At 31.0% G+C, this 21672-nt stretch overlaps 3 protein-coding genes across 12 annotated transcripts; 1 reads left to right on the top strand and 2 right to left on the bottom strand.

The window, feature by feature from the left end:
- Positions 1-347: 347 nt before the first annotated feature.
- Positions 348-13004, bottom strand: LOC124496137 (uncharacterized). Of its 10 annotated transcripts, XM_075733248.1 has the most exons (10): positions 11949-13004; positions 11813-11867; positions 11499-11713; positions 5016-5534; positions 3289-4943; positions 2915-3219; positions 2641-2851; positions 2158-2580; positions 933-1334; positions 348-863 (listed from the first exon to the last, which is right to left on the bottom strand). In XM_075733248.1, exons 4-10 carry the CDS (start codon positions 5486-5488, stop codon positions 541-543), a joined length of 3792 nt encoding a protein of 1263 aa, XP_075589363.1. In that variant the 5' UTR covers positions 5489-5534; positions 11499-11713; positions 11813-11867; positions 11949-13004; the 3' UTR covers positions 348-540. The 10 variants fall into 10 exon arrangements, with proteins under 10 accessions (XP_075589363.1, XP_075589364.1, XP_046915567.2 ...); XM_075733249.1 differs by lacking the exon at positions 11499-11713; XM_047059611.2 differs by having other exon boundaries at positions 11499-11867.
- LOC124496155 (uncharacterized) lies at positions 12951-15108 on the top strand. Its single transcript, XM_047059639.2, has 5 exons — positions 12951-13255; positions 13625-13796; positions 13867-14049; positions 14625-14780; positions 14861-15108. Exons 1-5 carry the CDS (start codon positions 13032-13034, stop codon positions 15020-15022), a joined length of 897 nt encoding a protein of 298 aa, XP_046915595.1. The 5' UTR covers positions 12951-13031; the 3' UTR covers positions 15023-15108.
- A 2676-nt stretch (positions 15109-17784) lies between these two features.
- Positions 17785-18879, bottom strand: LOC124496150 (chloride intracellular channel exl-1). Its single transcript, XM_047059633.2, has one exon. The coding sequence runs from the start codon at positions 18794-18796 to the stop codon at positions 17843-17845; it is 954 nt and encodes a 317-aa protein (XP_046915589.2). The 5' UTR covers positions 18797-18879; the 3' UTR covers positions 17785-17842.
- Positions 18880-21672: the final 2793 nt, after the last annotated feature.

Raw genomic sequence — 21672 nt, forward strand, 5'->3', positions numbered from 1 at the left:
CAGTCGCATTGTGAATATTTCAACGAATGTGTTCATGTGTGTGTGTGTAGCCACTACATTTATATCGTGGACACAATAATCAGCTGATGATTCACTCGACAATTCGGACATATATTTTTCAGGGCGTCATGCGCGAACATCTTTTGATTTGGTTTAGTTTACAATGATATGATATGATATATCTATTTATAATCGGAACTTATACTTTCCTGTTTTTTTTATCAATCGATCGATTCACTGATTGATATAAGATCCCCATAAATCGAATAGTTGGTTGGTCAACGTTTAAATAGTTCAATCTTTTTTTTATTGATCGACATGATATAGGATTTCAACATTTCAAACAATTTTTTAAATTTTCATTGATTTATTGATGATATCATTTATATGTGATGATTGATTGATAAATGATTGTATAGGACGAAATAAAATAAAATAATAATAAATAAACTAAAACAACAACAAAAACAAAAGGAAAAAATGAAATTTGTGATTGCAAAATGTCAAAAAAAAAGATAGATAAATAAGATAAACTCATAATTAGAATGTTTCATTTTCCAATGGACATTGTTCCGTGTCATGACCAAATCTTTCACATTGCATACAATATGCACGTTGTTGTGTACGATCCACTGCATTATAAGTATGACCTGGTTCTTGTCCAACAACCATATTACCACCGTTTACCATCATGTTGGATGATTGTTGTGGACAATCTTCCGTTTCGTGAGAATCAAATATTTCACAAATATCACAATATTTTCGAACAGTTCGTATATGGCCATTTGTTAAGCCATTACTATTGCTACTACTACGGGTAGTTTGCACTTGTGTTTGAAACGAATTCTCAAATTCTCCAAGACCTAAAAGGACACAGGAAAAAGAAAATTCTGTAAGCAATCTAAAAAAAGATGCACGTATAGCAAACTCACCAATTTCTTCCAAAACTTGTACACGATTACGAAGTTCATCATTTTTCTTTTGCATATCAACAATTACTGAATTAAGGAAATCAATTTGTTGCTCAAACGAAGCTTCTTCTCCACCGGTGGAATTTGTACGCGTTCTTCGGTCCAATTCCTGTTGCTGTATGACCAATTCATGTTGTTCACGTACCCGAGCTTCCAATTGATCCAATTTAGCTGCCATCATTCTCTTTTCCACTTCAGCTTGTCGACGAAATTCTTCTAAAGCTAACTGTTGTTGTGATTCAAGATGTTCCAACTGTTGTTGTTGTTGTTCAGCTCTAGATTCAGCATCAATTGCTCGATTGGTCATTTGTTTACATTCAAATTCAAATCCATCCAACACTTGTTGATGTCGTTGTTTCATTCCTACACAATGGATTTGAATCGAAAGAATTAATTTAAGAGATGAAAATCCAATACTTTTTTAACAGTGAAAGGAGAATTTTATTCTCGATACCAACACAGAAGGGTTAGTTGTTTTGTTTTATAAATTAAGAAAGAATTAGAAAAAAATTGAAAAAATTTGCGAAAACAATTTAGTTATCGACCAATAGACAGTAATAATAATGGCGACAATCAACAAGGCGACGATAGCTGCTGGAGCTGATAATCCATGATCGTCGGTCGCCGTTTCAATTGGCACTTGTCGATCCATTTGTCGAGCGGGTTGATTTTTGATTATCGAATCACTCTGACGTTTTTCTTCTGGAACAACATCGGAACATTTATTGTTGTAGTTGTTGATAGCCGCAGTAGTAGCAAAAGCACCATTATCATTATGTTTTTCTGCATAAAAAATAAGTATACCAAATCACTAGGTTTTTTTTCGAAAAAAGAATTGACGGTTGATTAATTGGTCGGTTATTTATACAACTACGGGTTTGTAAATTAATCAAAAAAAGATAATGGAAAAATAACGAAACTAAAACCAAAAAAAAATTGATACATGCTCGTGCATGTTGTTCATGCTCATGACAACTATTACAATGGGGTTTTGTATCGGCATCCAGAGAGAGAGAGAGATAGAGCCAGAGTGAATCAAATAATCAAAAATCAACCAAACTCGATTGAAGAACAAACAAACAAACAAAACAAAAATATAAAACGTTAATGAAATGAAAAAAATGAGAAAAACCCAACAGAAAATGGAAAAATGAATATTCTGTTTTTTTGTGAAAAAAAAACAAACCTTCAATATCTTCTTGTAGTTCACGAACTTTTGATGCTAAAGATGCATTTTCACCACGAAGTAATCGGTTCTCATCATCCAATGTTTGACATTTTCGATTCGATCCATCTAGATCGGTGCGAAGCGATGAGATAATAGTAGAATTTTGTCGTTGAGAATCAAATTGATTCTCGACACGTGTTCGATAATCATCAAATTGGCGTGATGATTCAACCAATTGTTCATCAAGTCTTTCGATTTTTAACTGATGTTCGCAACATGAACGTTCTAAACGTTCGATTTCATTACGATAACCATCACGTTCATTTTCAATTTCGATCAAAACATTCTTTAATCGAGATAATTCATCATTTAACGAAACAATTTTCTGTCTTGATTCGGCCAATTCTTTTTGTGATTTCATAAATTGGCTTTCTAATTCATCTATCAAAAAGTATGAAAACATTAAATATGGAAAATTTAAAAAATTTCTTCAAAAACAACCTTTCAATGAACCTTGCTGCCTATCAGCTTGTTGCATTTGATCTTTCAATTGTTTGAGCTGCATTTTAAGATCATCTACAAGACGCTGTTTTTGTTCATTATCACTTCGCGTTAGTTTTAATTCATTTAAATTAGCTTGAATCAATTTCTCTACATCAGATTCTTTTGTTTCGAATCGTGTGAGCAATGATTTTTGATTTTCAATTTCAACCTTTAATCAAAAAGAAAAAAAATCAGTATTCAATACAAATACGACCAGTATATATAGACTTACTTTTAAATTTCTAATTTCAATTTCACGTTCTTGATTTTCTCTGTGCAATGATTCAATTTCGGAGCGTAATTCTGATTCTTTTTTCGATGTTTGTTGTTGTCGTTGAACAAGTTCTTCATTCAATCGTGACAACATATCCGACGATGAACCACTTTTGTGTACAAGCTCATCGATTTTCAATTGTAACGATTGATTATGACCATTTAATTGTTGGATCTTTTCTTCCGCTGTTTTACGACGACGACATTCTTCTTCATACGTTCGACGTAAATCACGAAGCTGATCGGCTAATGAATTGACTTGACCTTTAATCGAGAGTGAGAAAAAAAAATTTTAATAATCCATAAATCCAAATCACAGGTTTAAAAACTTACTTTCAAATTTTTCATAACGACTTTTTGTTTCAATTAATTTCTCTTCCAAAAATCTTTCTTGACGAGTCTTTTTCTCTAGATCAGCTTCGAGAAAAGTGATTTTAGCAGTAGTAGCTTGTTCGTTACTATCTTTGACTTGTTTCACTTCTTCAATCAATTTTTCTTCCATTGCAAACATTTTTGTTTCATAATTTTTAATATCATCAAGAAGATTATCTCGTTCTTGTCGTATTAGGCGACAATCATTTTCCAGTCGTTGTAGACGCTTATTCAATTCATCCACAGTTTCTTGTAATCGCTGTGAACGTGGGTGAATCTTTTCCAATTCCATTTCTACTTCACGTAAACGTGCACGTAAACTTTCCATTTCGGTTTTACGTTTTTCAGCTGATGCTTCAAGCTGAAATATTGTCTCCTCTTTGCGGGTGATTTCCTCTTGTAAAGCAAATATTTCATTCTCTTTATCATCAACTTTATCTTCCAAGCTTTTTTGTCGTCGTCGGAATTCTTCTAGTAAGCTTTCATCCACCATTTTTGGAGTATCAATGTTTGAGATTTTTCGAGATGTATCCGAAACATTTGCACGTTTTAAATTTTCAATATCTTTTTTCAATGTTTCAACAGTAGATTCTAGGTCTAATTTCGCAAGCGATTCTTCTTCCAAACGAAATTGTATATCCTCCAAACGTCGACGTTCCTCTTCCAATTGATTCGATAATTTTAGCTGCACTTCTTCATATTCTTGATTCAATCGTTTTAATTCAGACATCTCTTCATCAGCTTCGGTAGCAATACGTGCATTTTCTGCCTGTAATGTAGCTATACGTTCTTCAAGTTCATCTGCTTGCAATGCAACACGTGAAAATTCACCACGTTCCAAATCTCTTTCTTTCAATAATTGAGCAATGTGTTCATCTTTTTCTTTCAAAGCATCCAAAATAGCTGCACCAGTACCGGCAACAACTGCAGCTGTTGTAGATTTTGATGATGATGATCCAATGCCTGCACCGTTTGTTGATGGTGGTGATTTCAATGAAGTGACGCCTAATCGTATACCGGTACGGCTAAGACGACCAGTGGCTGTTGATGATGCAACAGACGATGCAATCGAACTAACCGATTCTTGACTACCACAACGAGATAAACGTGATGTAGAACCAATTTTCGATCCTGATACTTTTCGTTTCGACTGCAAATCATTCGATTTGTTCAGGGCACTTAATGGAGCAGCAGAAATTTTATGTAATGGAGCAAATAATCCATATTTCATTTTACATTCAAAATATCGTTTACCGGCAACCGATCCATCATTTTTACCAAGTGGGTCATCCAATTCGATACCAGCCCATTGTCCGACAGCAAAATCTGTTTCACCTAAGAAACGTAAAGTTCCGAGTTTTGTTCCCGAACTTGCATTCACTAATACACGATCACCGATAGAAAGACCATGAATACGAGCTGGTTTTCCATTCACGGATGATACAGCTGAATGTTGAAGGAATGGTGAATTCTTCAACAAGAGGCTTGTATTTGAAGCAATATCCGAATGAGTGTTTGATGATTTCTCTGATGCTGTATCATTGTTGTTGTTGTTGGTTCCATTCTGTATCATTGTTCCGTTGTTATTTGTTTCACGTGCTGGAGAGGTTAATCGTCTACAGACGTGGAACAAAGAAATAATTTATTTTTTAAAATGACTCGATTCGAGTTTTTTAAGAAAAACTTACTTTTGAAAAACCGATTCAGGCATCGGTGCTTTGGTAAGCCGTTGTGCCTTCACAAATACACCACAATTGTTTGGACATGAAAAATACCTGACACCGGATACAGATCCATCATTTTTACCATCCGGTGATGTTAACTGAACACCAATCCATTTGCCCGAAGCAAATTTAGTATCACCAATAAAACGAATAATACCCGGACGAGAGCCATTGACCCAGACTTTTTCTTCCAAATGAAAATCATCTATTAAAGAATCATCACCAAGCGTATTTCCCGATAACGATGATTTTGCCTTTGGTATCGATGAACGAATTTTCGTCGTAGAAGTAGAACTTGCATTTGATGAAATACTTTCATTACTGCCTAGCTGCTGCTGTTGTTGTTTTGATTGTGATTTCAATTTCATTAGGCCACCCGAACTTGCCGATGATGGAATTCGGCTTATTGTCGTTGACTTATTGCTTGTCGTCGACATTTTAATGATTTTGATTATCAAATCGATAAAATGGAATAATGATTATCTATACGAAAAAAATGAAAATAAACAATAAGATAAATCATTAGCAATGAGACACAAACAGAGAAAAAATCAATTTTGCCCAATATCACGTAGTTGCTGCTGTGTTTGTTTTAGGAGTTCATTCAACACACACACACCACAGTTATGAAATTGAATTTTCACACCCACTTGGGCATTATCATCATCAGTTTCATGCCATCAAAGGTAATAAATAAATTCCAATTTATATGCATTGATGATGATGATGTTTATAACACACAAAACAATAGAGAGATTTTCCATGTGGAAAGATATCACGTTTCATTTTTTCTGAATCCTGGCTGTCTATTCATTCATTCATTCATCGATTATGATGATGATGAATACGTGTCAAACTAGACGATGAAATGAAATGATACACAAACACACACAATACATGCAAAGAGAGAATAAAAATTGGAAAAAATTGATCAATTTTGTGATGCATGATCAAATGAGTCGATCGATTGGTCAGTGAGTCAGATAGATATAGCAAAACAAACACTAATCAAAATATAAAAGGGGACAATTTTGTAAGGCGTAAGTTTGAGGGGAAAAAACTTGCAAAAATTTTGGTGTTAGTTTGAAAATAAAATTTTCACTTTCGATGTACAATGTACATTTCTCACCCTCAAATGAGGAGGTTTATTTTCTCTGTGTGGTGGGATCGATGGTTGAATATAACATTTTTTTTTGTTTTGTTTTGAAATAAAAACGATTTTTATATAAAAAATAAAAAAAATAGATAATCATCAAACAGAATAACAAAAACAGTAAAAAAAATCGACAAAATCCAATGGATTGATAATAATCGATTGGCAAAACAAAATTCTTGGAGATCGGAAAACAAGAATTTCGAAACCAAAGTAAAGAAAATTTTTTCTTCTTTTTTCAGGCTGAAAAATTCGAATGACTATTATAAAATAATCGAACTAGATCGTTGTTGCTGTTGTGATTGTTCGCTTGATGGAAAAAATAATGAAGACAATTCAATCCACATCGTGCAAATTCCAATTGTGATTGTACAATATCATCACTATAGTATTGTGGAAAATCAATATAATCAAATAGACAGCCAACTAAACAACGACAATATGATTGTAGTTTGGCCATTGACGATTGTAGTCGTTGACCATTATTATTTGGTCGTTTCATGAAGAATAAGGATTTTCGACCATTCGATTCAGATAACAATAGTTGACATGCACTTGATTCAATTAGATTCATTCCATAGTCATTATTACGCAAATCGAAATCCATTTCATGTTTACCATCCAGAATTTGAATGAAAGGATCATCAACAGTAGCAGATGATGATGGAGATAAAGATGCACCTAATGATGTGCTTGACCAACTGCACATCATCATCGATAATAATCCAATAAAGATCCAATAAAATCGATTAAAAGCCATTATTATGAATGTTTAATTGTTTATTTGATTAGGTAAACAAATTAAAAAAATTTTAAAAAAATCAAATCACGCTTTAAGCATGTGAAGTGACCAGTGACAAATTCAAGAGGCAGCAGCAGCAACAACAATATTCATAAACTATGTTACGGTTTGAAAAAAACAAAGTTCAACACAAACACCAACAACAACAATAATAATCTTTGATGATACATGTATGTGACTTTTTTGCTTAATAAAATTCAAATTCAATTGAAAAAAACCTTGATTCATGTTTTTTTATGCAAAAAAAAATGAAATTGAATTTGCCCATCTATTTTTGTTTTTTCTATCCAATTCTTCATTACCCAGAAGCAAGAATCGTGCGCGCGGAAATTTTTTTTTCAATTTATTCACCAAAATTCGTGTGTGTGGATGCTAAAATTATTCCTATGATGACGATAATGGCCAAAGAAAACATCTAACCAAATACAAGTGCAAGAGAGAAAGAAAGCGAAACCTGTAACGTAGATTGTCCAATTGGCTATTTGGCTAAAAAAAATTTAATTTGATGAAATCATCAACGAACAAGAATATAGAGATAATCAGATTTGTTTTTTTTTTGTCATTCAAAAACATACTATGTATCTATTCTTGAAGAAAAAACAACAAAACTTTAGTCAAAAAAGAGGAGATTTGATGTTATATCTTGACTCACCACCACTCTCACTCTCTCTATCTTTCAGTCAGGTCTATTGTTTTCCACTCACTCACTAACTCATTCTTACCATCATCTTTTGCATTCTAATATCGCTCTCTCAATCAACATGATGAGCAATCGTGACTTGAATTTTTGTTTTTCTTTTCTTTATATATGCAGAATATAATTTCTTTGTCACTAAAAAAAGAAAATAACAAGAATGTGATTTAAGTACGTGAAATAAAAATATTGTCATCAAAGAAACGAAAAAAAAGTTGCGATTTGGAATCTTTTTCTTTGAAAAAAATTCCCTTCAAGGTACGACATATATGACTATAGACAAACAACAAGAATGGCTTGGTCAGAAATCAGGAAGAATAAATTTTTCAAATTCTCGATTAATGTGAGGATGATGGTGATATTATGTGGAGCAGAAAAAAAATTTTCGACGGTGAAGCCAACATTTTTTCCGTTCGAGGAAAGAGGCTGGGTAGCAAGTAAAGCCAAATATTTCAACCATGGACCATCCTCTGTCATTGGTGGTGGTTAATGATGATGATGGAATTTTTATTTTATTTACTACTAAAATAAGATACCTATCTTCAGGAAAATTCCAACAATACAATGCTACTGCTCATCATCATCATCATTTTCTTAGTTTCATTATTCGATGATGATAAACAAACTTGATGAAACAATGATAATAAATAAATATTACAAAATGACGACGGCCATCATCAATCATAATCAATCAAAACAACAACAACAACAACAACAGCAATATAGTGTGCGAAGAAAGAAAAATCGAATGAATCGCGTACCGAATACCAAATTATCATCATTTCATTGTTTGTTCACACACACACACACACAAATACAACCTTATGATTTGAGGAAAACCACAAAACTAAATTATCATTATTATCATCATTGATAGATGAGAAATAAAAACTGTGAAAGAAATCATACTCAAATGGATTTTCAAACAGCCAACAACCCATCAAACCGATGGTGGTGAAATATCGTTTTTTTTAATTTTCAAACAAATTTCTTAAATTTTTTTTCTCCAGAGGTATGAATATAAATTAGGATAACTCATCATCATCAACTGCATCGTGTGAAAATGGAATGATGAAGCACATTTTTTTGGTTGTTTCATGTTTTCAAAAAGGAAAAAATAAAGTAAAATTGCAAAAAAACGATAGATTGTTTTTCTGCAAAATCACCTTTTTTTGGTTGTCCGTACGATGGATCGACGAGTTTTTTTTTTGAAAATTGATGATACCAATCAGCTACATACATTGGAATTGTATACATACAATTTCAAATTGATATTGATATTGATATGAAAATGGCATTTTTTTCCTAAGAGAATCACAATCTTATCAATCGATTGAGTAATCAGATAGAAAAGTGGAAAGAGATTCTGGAATTTTTTCACTAGATTCTAATATAAAATGACCATAAATAAATGAATTATTCGTAAAAAACTGCAATAAAATTGAAAATTGATTTTTTTTTGGAAATTTTCTTTTCGGTAGGTTAGGTTATAATAGGTAATACTTTTTTTATTGAATTTAATTCCATTAATATTTTACCTAAGAGACCTTGGTTATTACAAAAAACACAGGCACTTTTCAGTTTTTTTATTGTTTTATTCGAAATTCAAAAATTCTTCAAATGAGATATCGAAGATAAAGAATGAGAAGAAGCTGGAAATTCATAGACTGAAAAAAAATCATTATACCATGATACAGGGACTGTTTTTTGTTGTCGTTGATGATGATGGAGATTTTGTTCCTATCGCAATTCTTGGCAAATCGATTCTATTCATCGTGAATGAAAAAAAAACAAACAAACAATACACACTCTTTTTCATTCTTTCAAAGCTGTAAAAGGTATTGAAATTATGTCCTGTCATGTTTTTTCTTGTATAAATGTTACATTTTGTCATTATTACCTTTGTCTGTGTGCAAGCATGTTTTGTATGTATTAGATAATGTTTTACCTGGTACCATTTTCAAGTTTGACATATATTAGATAATAATCATAATCATTAGATTCGTAATACATAAACTGGTTAAACATCATTCTTATTTCAGAATACAAATTTAAATGGTCCTGTGTGAAATCTGGCAATGAATAAACCATTCAAAAAAGCAGAATTTTTTAGCATAAGAAAACTAAAACAAAATACAATAATGATGGCCATTATCACTATATATTATGTTATAAGCAACACAATGATTTACAAGGAATCCATATTTGGCTTTTAAAAAAAACAACATCTCATTTTGAAAATGTCATCTGTCAACTAATATAAACTAAATCCTGTTTTGTGGTTTTTGATACAAAAAGACAAAATTGTTTTCCCAAGTCTATCAATCAAAAATCACAACACTCGACATGTTTATTTCATTTTTTTTATAACGGAAAAACTGCAAGAAAAAATGTAAATTCAAATAAAATGAAATTGTTCACTTTGATACGATGATGATGTGCTAACTATTTTACTGAAAGATCACGCATCATCATCATGTGATTATTTGCGACAGGTGATTTGTGCACACACACACACATTTCACTTACAATTACGTCATAATGGTGTGTGTGTGTGTGTGTGCAAGCATATGAATCAAAATGGATTAGCCAAACACAACACACACAATACAAAACATACACACCTGATCAATCGATTAGATCCGTGTAGGTGATTGAGAATTGATATGACCAAACAAATATTGTTATGGCTTCAATGAATCAAACAGAAACATAAAATTCAGCTGTCTTTTGCCATATATATCGATCATTGATCGATTGATACAAGGTCATATATAGTAGTAGTAGTCGTTGTTTTTGATTAAAAATAGATGTTTTGTTTTGTTCACTTTTTTGGTTTAGATATATTTTTTTAAAAAATTCATTCATTTGACGCCTACACGTGAGTCATACATACATTTTTAAAATGTGGAATCCGACCACAAAAAAAAATAATGGTCAAATACAATTTAGACATACAATTTCACTGTGTATTTGTGATGCGGAATTGATGATCAAAAAAAAAAAAAAAAAAATTAACCAAAATTAAATGTTAAAAAACAACAACAACCAAGCCCTTTCCATTTTGATCATCATCATATTGTTCTCAGGAATATAGTTTACTCACACACGCATTGAACATTATTATTAATAATTTAATCTTTAAAATGTTTTTAGCCAGCAGTATGTGCTGCAAGTATTTGACACCTTAAATTTGGCAGAAAAAAAAATTCTGAGAGCATCGAACTTTATTTATGAGTGAAAAAATGGCATGTTTTTGCGTGTGCGTGCAAAAAGGTGAAAAATTCATCAAAAAACAACAACAATTTCTATTTCTACACTTTTAATAATAATAATGATGATGGACATTGTGGCAAATTGAATTTGTATGTGGACAAATACGGCCATGTTTATATGATGAATGATGATTATAAAGGCAAATGTTCAACCATGTTTGGTCACACAAAATTATCGGGTGTTTGACTCACCACCATTCATTCAACACCTCCACTGATGTCATCCATTATACATGCCAAATTGGAATAGATTTTTTTTGAAATAAGAAAAAAATCAATGACTCAAATATCAATACTCCTACGCTGAATAATTATCCTGTTATGTCGTGTGTGTATTTGTTAAGGCTGTTCACATTGTTATTGTGTAATAATCACACACAAACATAAACACAAGCTTAACAGTGGCAGATGAAATTTAAGACGGAAAAAAATAAAATTCAACAAAAAACATTTCCACTATAAAAATCAATGATTGGTAAATATCAAAAAAAAACACATCGGGTAATTCTATGGGGACACTTACCTTATTTGTTGCCAAAAAGTCAGTCAGTCAGAAATAACGGGGTTTTTCCAGAAATCACAAAATAAAACACAAAAAAGGGAGGTATATGTTATAAAGAAAATGGATTTTTTTCGACACGGATAACGGATGAATGAAAAAAGAAATCACATCATCATCATCACCATCAGATTCATGTGGAAAAGTTTCAAATCTGCTTTGAAATGATCATCGTTGAACTGATGAATTGAAAAATGTATGAAATTTTTGTTGAGGACTAGATCACTTGTTTCGTTGTCGTTGACGATGAAAAAATGAATGAATAAAAGTCGACTTACGAATCGAGAATCAAAACCGATTTTTTCTCATAAGAGAGAGAGATGATTGTAAAGTCTATAGTAACAGCGAATCAAATCAAAAATAAAAGGAATCATCATAATTTAACGTAGGTAGATGCGTATGTGGTTCACAAACCTTAATAGTTGTTGTTTGTTTGTTTGAATAAATTGTATGAATGAATCAATGAATCATTTTCTTTCTTGAATCAAGTCAATGATCAACAATGTTCTCTTATTATATAAATATATTAAATATATATGTGGACAATAGATTTGAATGATGACTAGCAGTATGTTGTCGTTTTTTAGGGCTTGATATGATGATGATGATGATGATATCGACAATGGCATTCTTTTTCTTCTTTGTAATGTTTTTCCAATGGTTCAATTTTCTTCTCTTTCTTTCTTCCTCATATGGAAACAATGTTTGCCGTAATCATCATCATCATCATCGTCGTTATTACCTTGAATTGATTAAAAAAAATGAATCCAATGTTGGGCACTCTTACATTGATGACGATAAGAAATGCATTTTTATTTTTATTTTTATCTTTTCTTGTTTCATGTAAACAAAATAGAACACAAATTTAAGTTTTCGGTTTCGCACTCATTGTTCTCTCTCTCTTTGATTCATTTTGATTTGCTGCTACTACACTACATTCATAGGCCATGGTCACAATTATTACGATCGTTTACAAATTACCGTTACGTTCTGTTGGCAAAGCATATCACATTATGACAGATGACGGATAAATTAGTGATATTTAAAATGCATTATGACTGTAAACATTAGCGTAAAGTGTAATCGATTAAATCGATGATTTCGATCATCACCACCGAAAAAACAACTGTACATTTGATTCTCAATGCACTTATGAAAGATTTGAATTTAAAATGAAAAAAATTATTCATTCGTTTTTTTCATATCAATCAATCAACATATCTATTCGATGTTGGAATTTTATGTAAATTTTTCGAAACTCATCCAGACTAAAAAAAATCGAATACAACAGGAAATTACAAATTCTAAAAGCGAAACTTCGAATTTTTCAACAACAAAAACAAATTACAATTTCAAAATTGCATTAATCATTCGGTTGAAAAACATTGTGACCAACGAATAATAATAAAGTGTTGACATTTTGGAGAATTGGCTATAGCGAAAAAAGAATCGAAATATCAATCTTCATTTTTCATTTCATCACTCATTTTTTATTCGATGGATCCAAAATCTAAATCAAAATCGACGTTGAAATTTTCGTCTACGAAACAATCATCATCATCGAATGATCATTTGGAGCAAGCGGATCAAGATTATAATTCAAACAAATCGACAAATTATAAAGATTTTATCGAACATCGATATATTTGTTCCATTTATGCTTGTTTTTCCGTACAATGTTCATTGGTTTTTCTCTCTATCCATGTAGCACAATGGTTAAGGTAAATTTTCCATTCCAATCGATGAAAATGTTTGTTCTTTTTTCATTGTCTTTAATTGATGATCCATGTTCGATGATGATGGCGATTAACGATGATGACAATTTGTTCTTGTTAAATTTTTCTTTTCTGGCCGAAAAAAATCTACACAATCAATGTGTGCGTGTTTGTGTTTTATTAAGCGACGAAGCAATGCTAGAAAATTCTCTTGTCTAGTTTTCGGATGATTATCGGTGAAAAAAAAATATTTTTGTTTTTTGTTGAAAAAACCCAACAGAAAATATTGTCCATGTGTGTGTGTCTAAATGAATGTTCTAATTTTTTTTTTGTTTTTCTTTTTCTTCCTGATAATCTTTTCCTTAAAAATTTTAGCGCAGAATTTTGTCGTGAACAATCAATCGATTTAGCAATCATATTTGGTTTAGCGACAATAGTTTTTTATATTATTCTCTGTTTTAGACCATTAAATCTTAATATTCGTAATGATAATAATAATGCTGAAAGCAAATTTCTTTGGTTAGATGCCACTTTACAGATAATTTTCGTATGTATTATTAATATATTCGATTTATTTTCGTTTGTTTATTTATTTTTTTTTCGTTATTTGTCCACAGACACTATTGCTATGCATATGGCTGACAGTGGTAAGTTTTATCCAGATAAAAATATTCAAATTTGATGGCAGAAATATTATCATACCAATGTTGGTGATGGTCTTCTGTTGGTGTGCATTATTATCATTGGTACGTTGTTGGTATCATTATAATCAATTTACTGTGGTGGATACATTTGGCAAGGTAAGTCTTGTTTTGTTTTGTTTTGTCTTTTGTTTGTTTTTTTTTTTTTTTTTTTGGTTAATGAATGAAAATCAAATAATTATCCAATTGCGCTAAATTCTCTTTGTTTGCATCAAATGGGCTGTCCACAAACATTTATATAAATTATTTATTCTTGATAGTTGAATTAGGATCAGTTTCTTTTTCTGCTGATTCAACATAATCTCAATTATCTCACTCTCGTCATGCCGATGATTCTTTTGTTTTATTTTGATAATTTCATTTTTTTTCTGCAATTCAATTATTGCACTGTATATTAATTGTTACTTAAATGATGTCCTCCAAACATTGAATTTTTTTTATCTTGAAATGGACTCATTCAAGAATCGATGATTCAACATTTAAAAGCTCCTCATCCATTGATTGTTTTGTTTTGTCACCATCACATCATCGACAACAAAACAATAACAGCAAATCATACACACTTAATTTAATTATTTTTTTTTCTTGTCCATAATGCACTTGGTTAGTTAGTTAGTTATGTTTTTTTTTATTGTTTACAAATAATCATTCATCATTAATTCATTTACTCAAAGTTTTTTAGCCTACATTCAAACAATATGGCCAATGGTTTACGACAAGTATTTTTTATCGAAATGTTAATTGCCTCATCAATGATGTTTTTACAAGAAAATGTTCATGGATGTCTAGCCATACAGTTTGCATTTCATTTGGCATTCTTTTTGATTCTTGTATGTTTTTTTTATTCGAATTTTTAATCTCTATATTTCTTCCAGTTTATAATGATTTATTTTGTTTTGTTAAAACACAGTATTTATCATATGGAACTCGATTATTTTTATCGTCATCTAAATCACATAATTATGGCCGTTATCATGTGAATAAAATTCTTATCGGTTTATCATGGATCTATACATATCCATTTCGATATTTTTGCCATTTATTATGGTCCAAAATTAAGGCACGAAAATAATGATGACACACAGCGCACGACGACCATTGGTCCAGTTGGTTAGATTTTATTTTTATATTCAAATAAACTATACCGACCACCACCAACCACGATATTTTGAATTTAATTTCCAACAATTTAATTATATACAGTAATCATAACATATTGTTCAAATGGTTTGCTAACAACGAATACAATGTTGTCAACTGCTTGATGATGATGAAGATGGTACTAAAAACTTTGTGTGTGTGAATGGCCATTTATTACTGCTGAAATTTAAGCTGAGAATTAAATTTGGTTTAAAACATTATATCCACACCACCACCACCACCCATCCAGTAGCTATTCATTGTGTGTGTGTGTTTTCCCTTTGGTTTCCAAACAAAAAAAACCTTAATTCATCTTACATTACTCTCGTTCTCATTCTTCTCTATTAGATTTACATTCAATCATTATATTTCGACTTTGTCTTGCCCTCAGATTTTTTCTTTTTTCCCTCGTTTATATAATATTATGGAATTTCTGGCTGATTAGAGTTTCTTCTTTTCATTTCATCGCTGTGCATTGTCTGACGGAATCAATGTTTGAACCCGAAATTCTCTCTGGGCGTGTGTGTATGTTTTTCTATTCTCTTTTCTCGATCATCATCATCATCATCATCAAGAATTGATGGGATACAACGCTATGCCATAAGGCATCTTGTTTCTCTGTGCTAACGATCACATAATGACCATCCGAAAATTGTGTTTGACTTTTTAACTCTTTTTTTCTGCTTGCTTGCTTGATTTCATGTTTCTATGCGTGTGTTTTTGTATGTGGAGATCATGCAACTTTTATTATTCATTGTAAAAACGAAAATCAAAAAAAATGTAATTCAAAGCTGGTTTTGAGCTAATGACTCACTGCGATGATGGTACGATTTTTTCAATTCTTTTCAAATAAACTGTGTGTGTGTGTTCTCCTTTTTTTTTCATCCGAGCTGAAATTATCATTATCATTAAAAATAATTTCATTTGATTTTCATACGATCAAAAAAATGAATATGATTTGTGTGTCCGTGTGCATATGAATACAATGAAATTTTTATTTAAGAAAATTATACAAAGTTTTTTTGCTCTAAACCAAATCGTCGTTGTCTTGGTTAATTTCACTTCATAATTGCTGATGATCAAACACACACGCCTATATAAAAGTAAATTTTACCATCAACTACGCCCACTAATCATATTGGTTACAATGAAAATGAATGTAACACTGAAAAAAAAAAATTTTATTTAGTCAAAATGATAATTGTCAAAAAACGACGACAACAACTATAAACAAACACACACATGTGCACATTCAAAAAACATTCTCTTATTGGATTAACATGAACATGTCAGAGGCAATGCGACTTTTTTTGTCATATGTTTTTTTTGTGGTACCGTTAATCACACAGAAAATTTTTTTTTTACACAAAATCCACCCACAATCTTAAAATGTAAATGACAGCGAAACGATGTTTTTTGGTTTCTGCCCATTCTGTTTGGTTTTTTTTAATTGATTCTGACGTTTTATTAGAATCATTATTTGTGAAAGTGACTGTTGTTTTTTTTTACATTGTTGCAATTGCTTCATTAAGACTTATTTTTACAATTTGACAAGTAGTGGATCTTTACAGAAAAAGAATCTATTTTCTTTGGTTTCCAAATAAAATCGACCTTGAACAAAACATGGTTCTTTCAGGAGGAAATCCGCAATTGAATTTTTTCTTGTTTTAACCATTCAACCGATCGATCGATTGATTAATTCAATTGAATTGAATTTTTTTTTTCTTGTTTTTTATTTCATTTTCGGTTTAGGATGGTATAGGACAACACCCTGTACTGTTTTTTTTTTGTTTTTCTTCAATCAAATTAATTGAATGAATCACGACGAAACGAATAAACGTTGTCGATTGATTTTGACTGCTGTTGAGAAGTCAGTATAGAGAGACGCCCGATACATCAATATACGATTGGAAAAAATCATATCATCACTGATAATTCTGTGATGATGTGGTGGTGGACTGTAACGAATCGATTATCTTCAACTTTTTTTTGATTATTCCATTTTGTTGATCAGGACATTGTTTCTATCTCTGTGTTTATAGAGAGAGAGATACAGAGAGATTTCCAATTTTCTCTTGAATTTTTTTTGCTAAAACTGAAAAAGTCAGAATTCATTCATACAATTGGTCCAACCAACCAACCAACCAACCAACCAGCCAGGCATAACCTAAACATGATTCGATTTGTTCAATTTAGTGTTTTGAATGAAGTTTTTTTTCATATCTTTATTATCATTTCTGCCATATAAAAATAGTGATCATTCTATTGTCGTTTCTGTGTGTGTTTCAGAATAACCAAATTCTCTTTTTCTCTCTGTTGTGATGGTTCATTCAACCGAACCATTTTCATAATAATCGTCCCTGTGTGTATGTGTGTGTGTTTGGGTGCCATAACGCCATGACGCCATATCATTTTTTTTTTTTGATTGTTATTGTGGTAAGTTGGTATGGTGGTTGGTTCATATTTTTTTTGGTATGAAATCTAATAATTTTGAGCCTTGAGAATCTTCCAATCCACCAGGGTACGACAGAGAGAGAGAGAGAGATCGGGGATATTTCATTTTTTACTTTTGTTATAATAAAATGATATTGGATTTTCCAAACAAAACAAAAAATCTGTGACCTAAAACCTCGGCCTCTGCACAATTTTTTATTCTTTCCTTCTCATCAACCACCACGATCAACGGAAATAAATTGAGTGCAAACAAACGATTGGTTTTTTTTATTAATAAAAATTCTGTTACAGTGTCATATCATAGCTTGGTCACTTGATTTTCATACACTGGACAATCAAAACTATATGTAGGCGAGGAACGAATTAATTGCATTAATTTCATTCGAAACTGTCGCTGAGACGAATTATTCATTTTCAATAACCAATGGATTTGGATTTCTTGATCACTTGGACACCATCGACGAAATATATTCCATTCATATGTTTCGTTAAGATATTGCCACAAACACCGTAAACCGTTTGGTATTTCGATGCCATCCATTTGTTTCAATATCACACGTATCTGATGTAAACGTGGCATCATATGACAATCAATCATCGTCGGTTGTTCATCGGTCATGGCATATCTAGTGCCAAACAGTGTTAAAACGCGATTCAATTCACCTAAACCATTAATTAGTTGTTGACGAATCGCTGCTAAATCATTCAACATAAATCGTGATGGTGATCTTGTTTGTTGTTGTATGTAATGATAAAATCTTCGATTAACCATATGTATTACGGTGATTAACTTCCAATTCAGTTGATGTTGATTATCATTGCAATGATTATCGAATGAAAAATTAAATTCAAATGTTTTGGTCGGATATTTTCGTTCAATGTAATCAACAATATCCATACGATATTCTAAAATCTGATGACCATTGTTTGGATCAATCAGTACCGGTAATTGATGTATCATTCTATAGCATAATTCTTCTGGTAACATTTTATTTGCATTACAAAGTTTTACATCAAACGGTAATTGTTTCAACGATAAAAGCATTAATATTTCTATTGAAATTGGACAGGCACATAATAATGATGGTTTTAAAGGTTGTTCATAGTTTTGTTGTTGTAATTCATTATTATTCAAATCAATAATTGTTGCTAATGACTCGCATGATACAAATGGTGTTGTTTGCTGTAGATTAAAGCCACCGCGTAATAATGAATAACTTTGTTTTACATAGATTATCAATGGTTTCATCATTATGTGGTCATCACAATTGTTTTGTCATTCATTCATTCATTTCTTTTATTGAAACACAAACCATTTTCACCAAAAGTTTTGAAATGATCGAATAAAACACCAACAACTTCCATACAATCGCACTCACACACACACCAAGCAAGGCCAAAAAAAAACTGATTTGATGACTTGCATTTTTTTCTTTCCATTTTTAATCCTGTCACATCTTTTTTTTTTTTTTTTGTTTTTTCTTGATTTGATGTAATATTTATTGTTGTTACTATCGAAATAAAATCTTTTTGATCAATTGATGAGAAAGAAAAAGAATGACAAAGTGGCTCAAAGCTCAAGTTACATTCATTTTCGTCATCATCATTCATGGCCTTGATTTTTTGTGTTTGTTGTTTTTCTAATGAAAAATGATTTTTATACAATGATGGTGAGGAATAATTCTATATACCTAAAGGGTATATTATTTGTTGAAAATAAAAACAAAATCCTTTCATTCGAATATTTCTGAGAATTCTTAGAAAAAATTTTCATTTCATCAATTCAATAAAAACCATGATGATGTCAAAGTTATACATTTTTTCTATTTTATCATGATTACATTTTATAATTTGATTTATATTTATCTTTAAAATATTCCATTCATTTCATGATTTCAAAATTCCATGGACAAATTTTTCCGGTTTTGCGTTGTAAATCTAACACATCATCATGTTTGTGTCTAAGCAAACATGATTTGAATGAATTTTTACAACAGAAAAAAAATTTGGAAAATCAAATCAAATTTCAAATACACCGGTTTTTGTTGTCTTTTCTCTTAGCATCACATTGGATGGAATGACATATTCTTTTTCTCTCTCTCTATGGTTGATATCAAATTGGTCATTCATATCCGTTTTTTATAGATATTTTTTTGTGAGGGGATGTAAAAGTGCAAAATTCGTGTATATAGATTATCAACGTCATCAATTTGTTATTGATGCAATGTGGTGGTCAACAAACAAACAAATGAATGAAAGAGCTCAATATGTGTTTGACAGATCAATTTCCGCTTCGTATAAATATACATTCAATTCACATTACAATAGAATTTGAGTTTTTTTTTTCTCTAAAAATTCCTTCATTCTCTCACCACACCACACACAAGGGTGTCATGGTGTGGTAGTTTATTTCCATTCGATTTGGGTTTCCGATTGTTTATTATACACTGACGAATTTTGTTGTGTTTTGTTCCGGATAATTTTTTTTCCAATGATGATGATAATGATGATTCTGGTTTGTAAAAATTATGAATACATTGATGATGACAAAAAAAATGAACAAGCCAATTCCAAAAAGAAATATGTCTGTTTGTCTGTGTGTGTGTGTGTGTGTGTGTACGGGAATTACAATCGGAATACTACAATGTTGTCATAAATCATTCTTTTTCTCATTTTTCTCACCATTCATTCATTCATATCAATCTAACATTTGCTTGTTTTGGCCATTTCATTTCATCATTTCACATATCTGATTCGATTCATTATTTTTTATTTATTTTTTGTTTTGTTTTGCCAAAGAAAAGAATTATCATTTGTTCGGGTATGCTTTTTTCACACTATCGTGTTTTTTTTTGTTCTTTTCCGCTTTATGTATGTTTTGGGCTATATTATCAAATGACATATGATGATGATGATTATGATGGGAATTGATGGAAATCTCAAAACTGATTTTTCGATGTTGATGATTATTGGATGATGATGATGATGACTATGATGTAAAAAAGATATGAATAAATTTCTCTTGAGAATGGATTTCCAAAACCCAAAAAAAATTCAAAATCCAATTCATTGAAGAGAATAAAAAATCAATCAACAGAGGAATTTTCCTGGAATGAATGATGCTGTGCCAAATTGATTGAAAATTTTTTTTGTTTTACATCATTTCTATTATGTGGCCATTGGAGATTTGATTTTTTCGTTTTCTGTGTTTGATTTGCAAATTCTCATCATAAATGACGTAATCATTATCGTATCACATTATAATCGAATCTAAAAAAATAAACATTTGAATTGAAAAAAAAACAAAATTATCCACCCTTATCGATCAATCTTTTTATCCATCTGATGATGGAATTTTCTCATCACCAACAGTTCACAATGTCTAATTGAGACGCGCACGCATCTATATGGATAATGTATTTGTGTGTTTGTTTGATTTCCCTGTTGAATAATAATAATGATGATGATGATGATGTGTTGATAATTATCATCCACGGTCTTTTTAAAAAACAATCTTTCATTTGTTTATTTATTTTGTTTCAATAAAAATCTAAGAAATCGGGCATTTTTTTTCCATTTGGCGGTGATTTCAAATTAAATTCATAATTTGTGTTTGTTTATGATCACAACGACGACAACCCAATCTGCCATTTTGTTATAATACCCATGAGAAACAAAAATAATGTTTTTTTTTTGGCAACCAACAAAAAAAAAGCTAATGATTTTTACCGGAAAAAATAGAAAATGGTCATTTATTCATATTCATCTTCATCACATTATAGTATTTGTTTGTTGGTTGTCCAACAAAAAAATGAAAAACGCCAAATTAACCACAACTATTCTTTATATCAATTCATTGCACAAATTATATTATATAATGATTATTGTCAATCTGACTGGAATATTTGTTTGTATGTGTTTGTTTTGTTTATATGGGTTTTTTTCGGGATAATTTGTGCGTATGTTTGTGTTTCCTTTATTACCATCATCATCGTTGTGTCATCGGTCACTTTCTTGTTACATGTTTTATCATGATTTTTTCATTTACTTCATTCATTGCTTCAATATGTATCTCATATATTTATATAGATAGATAGCGTTCAATCATACATACCACTACTACTTCCA

Source organism: Dermatophagoides farinae, chromosome 8 (genome assembly GCF_024713945.1).
Source record: "Dermatophagoides farinae isolate YC_2012a chromosome 8, ASM2471394v1, whole genome shotgun sequence".
Classification (NCBI taxonomy): Eukaryota; Metazoa; Arthropoda; class Arachnida; order Sarcoptiformes; family Pyroglyphidae; genus Dermatophagoides; species Dermatophagoides farinae.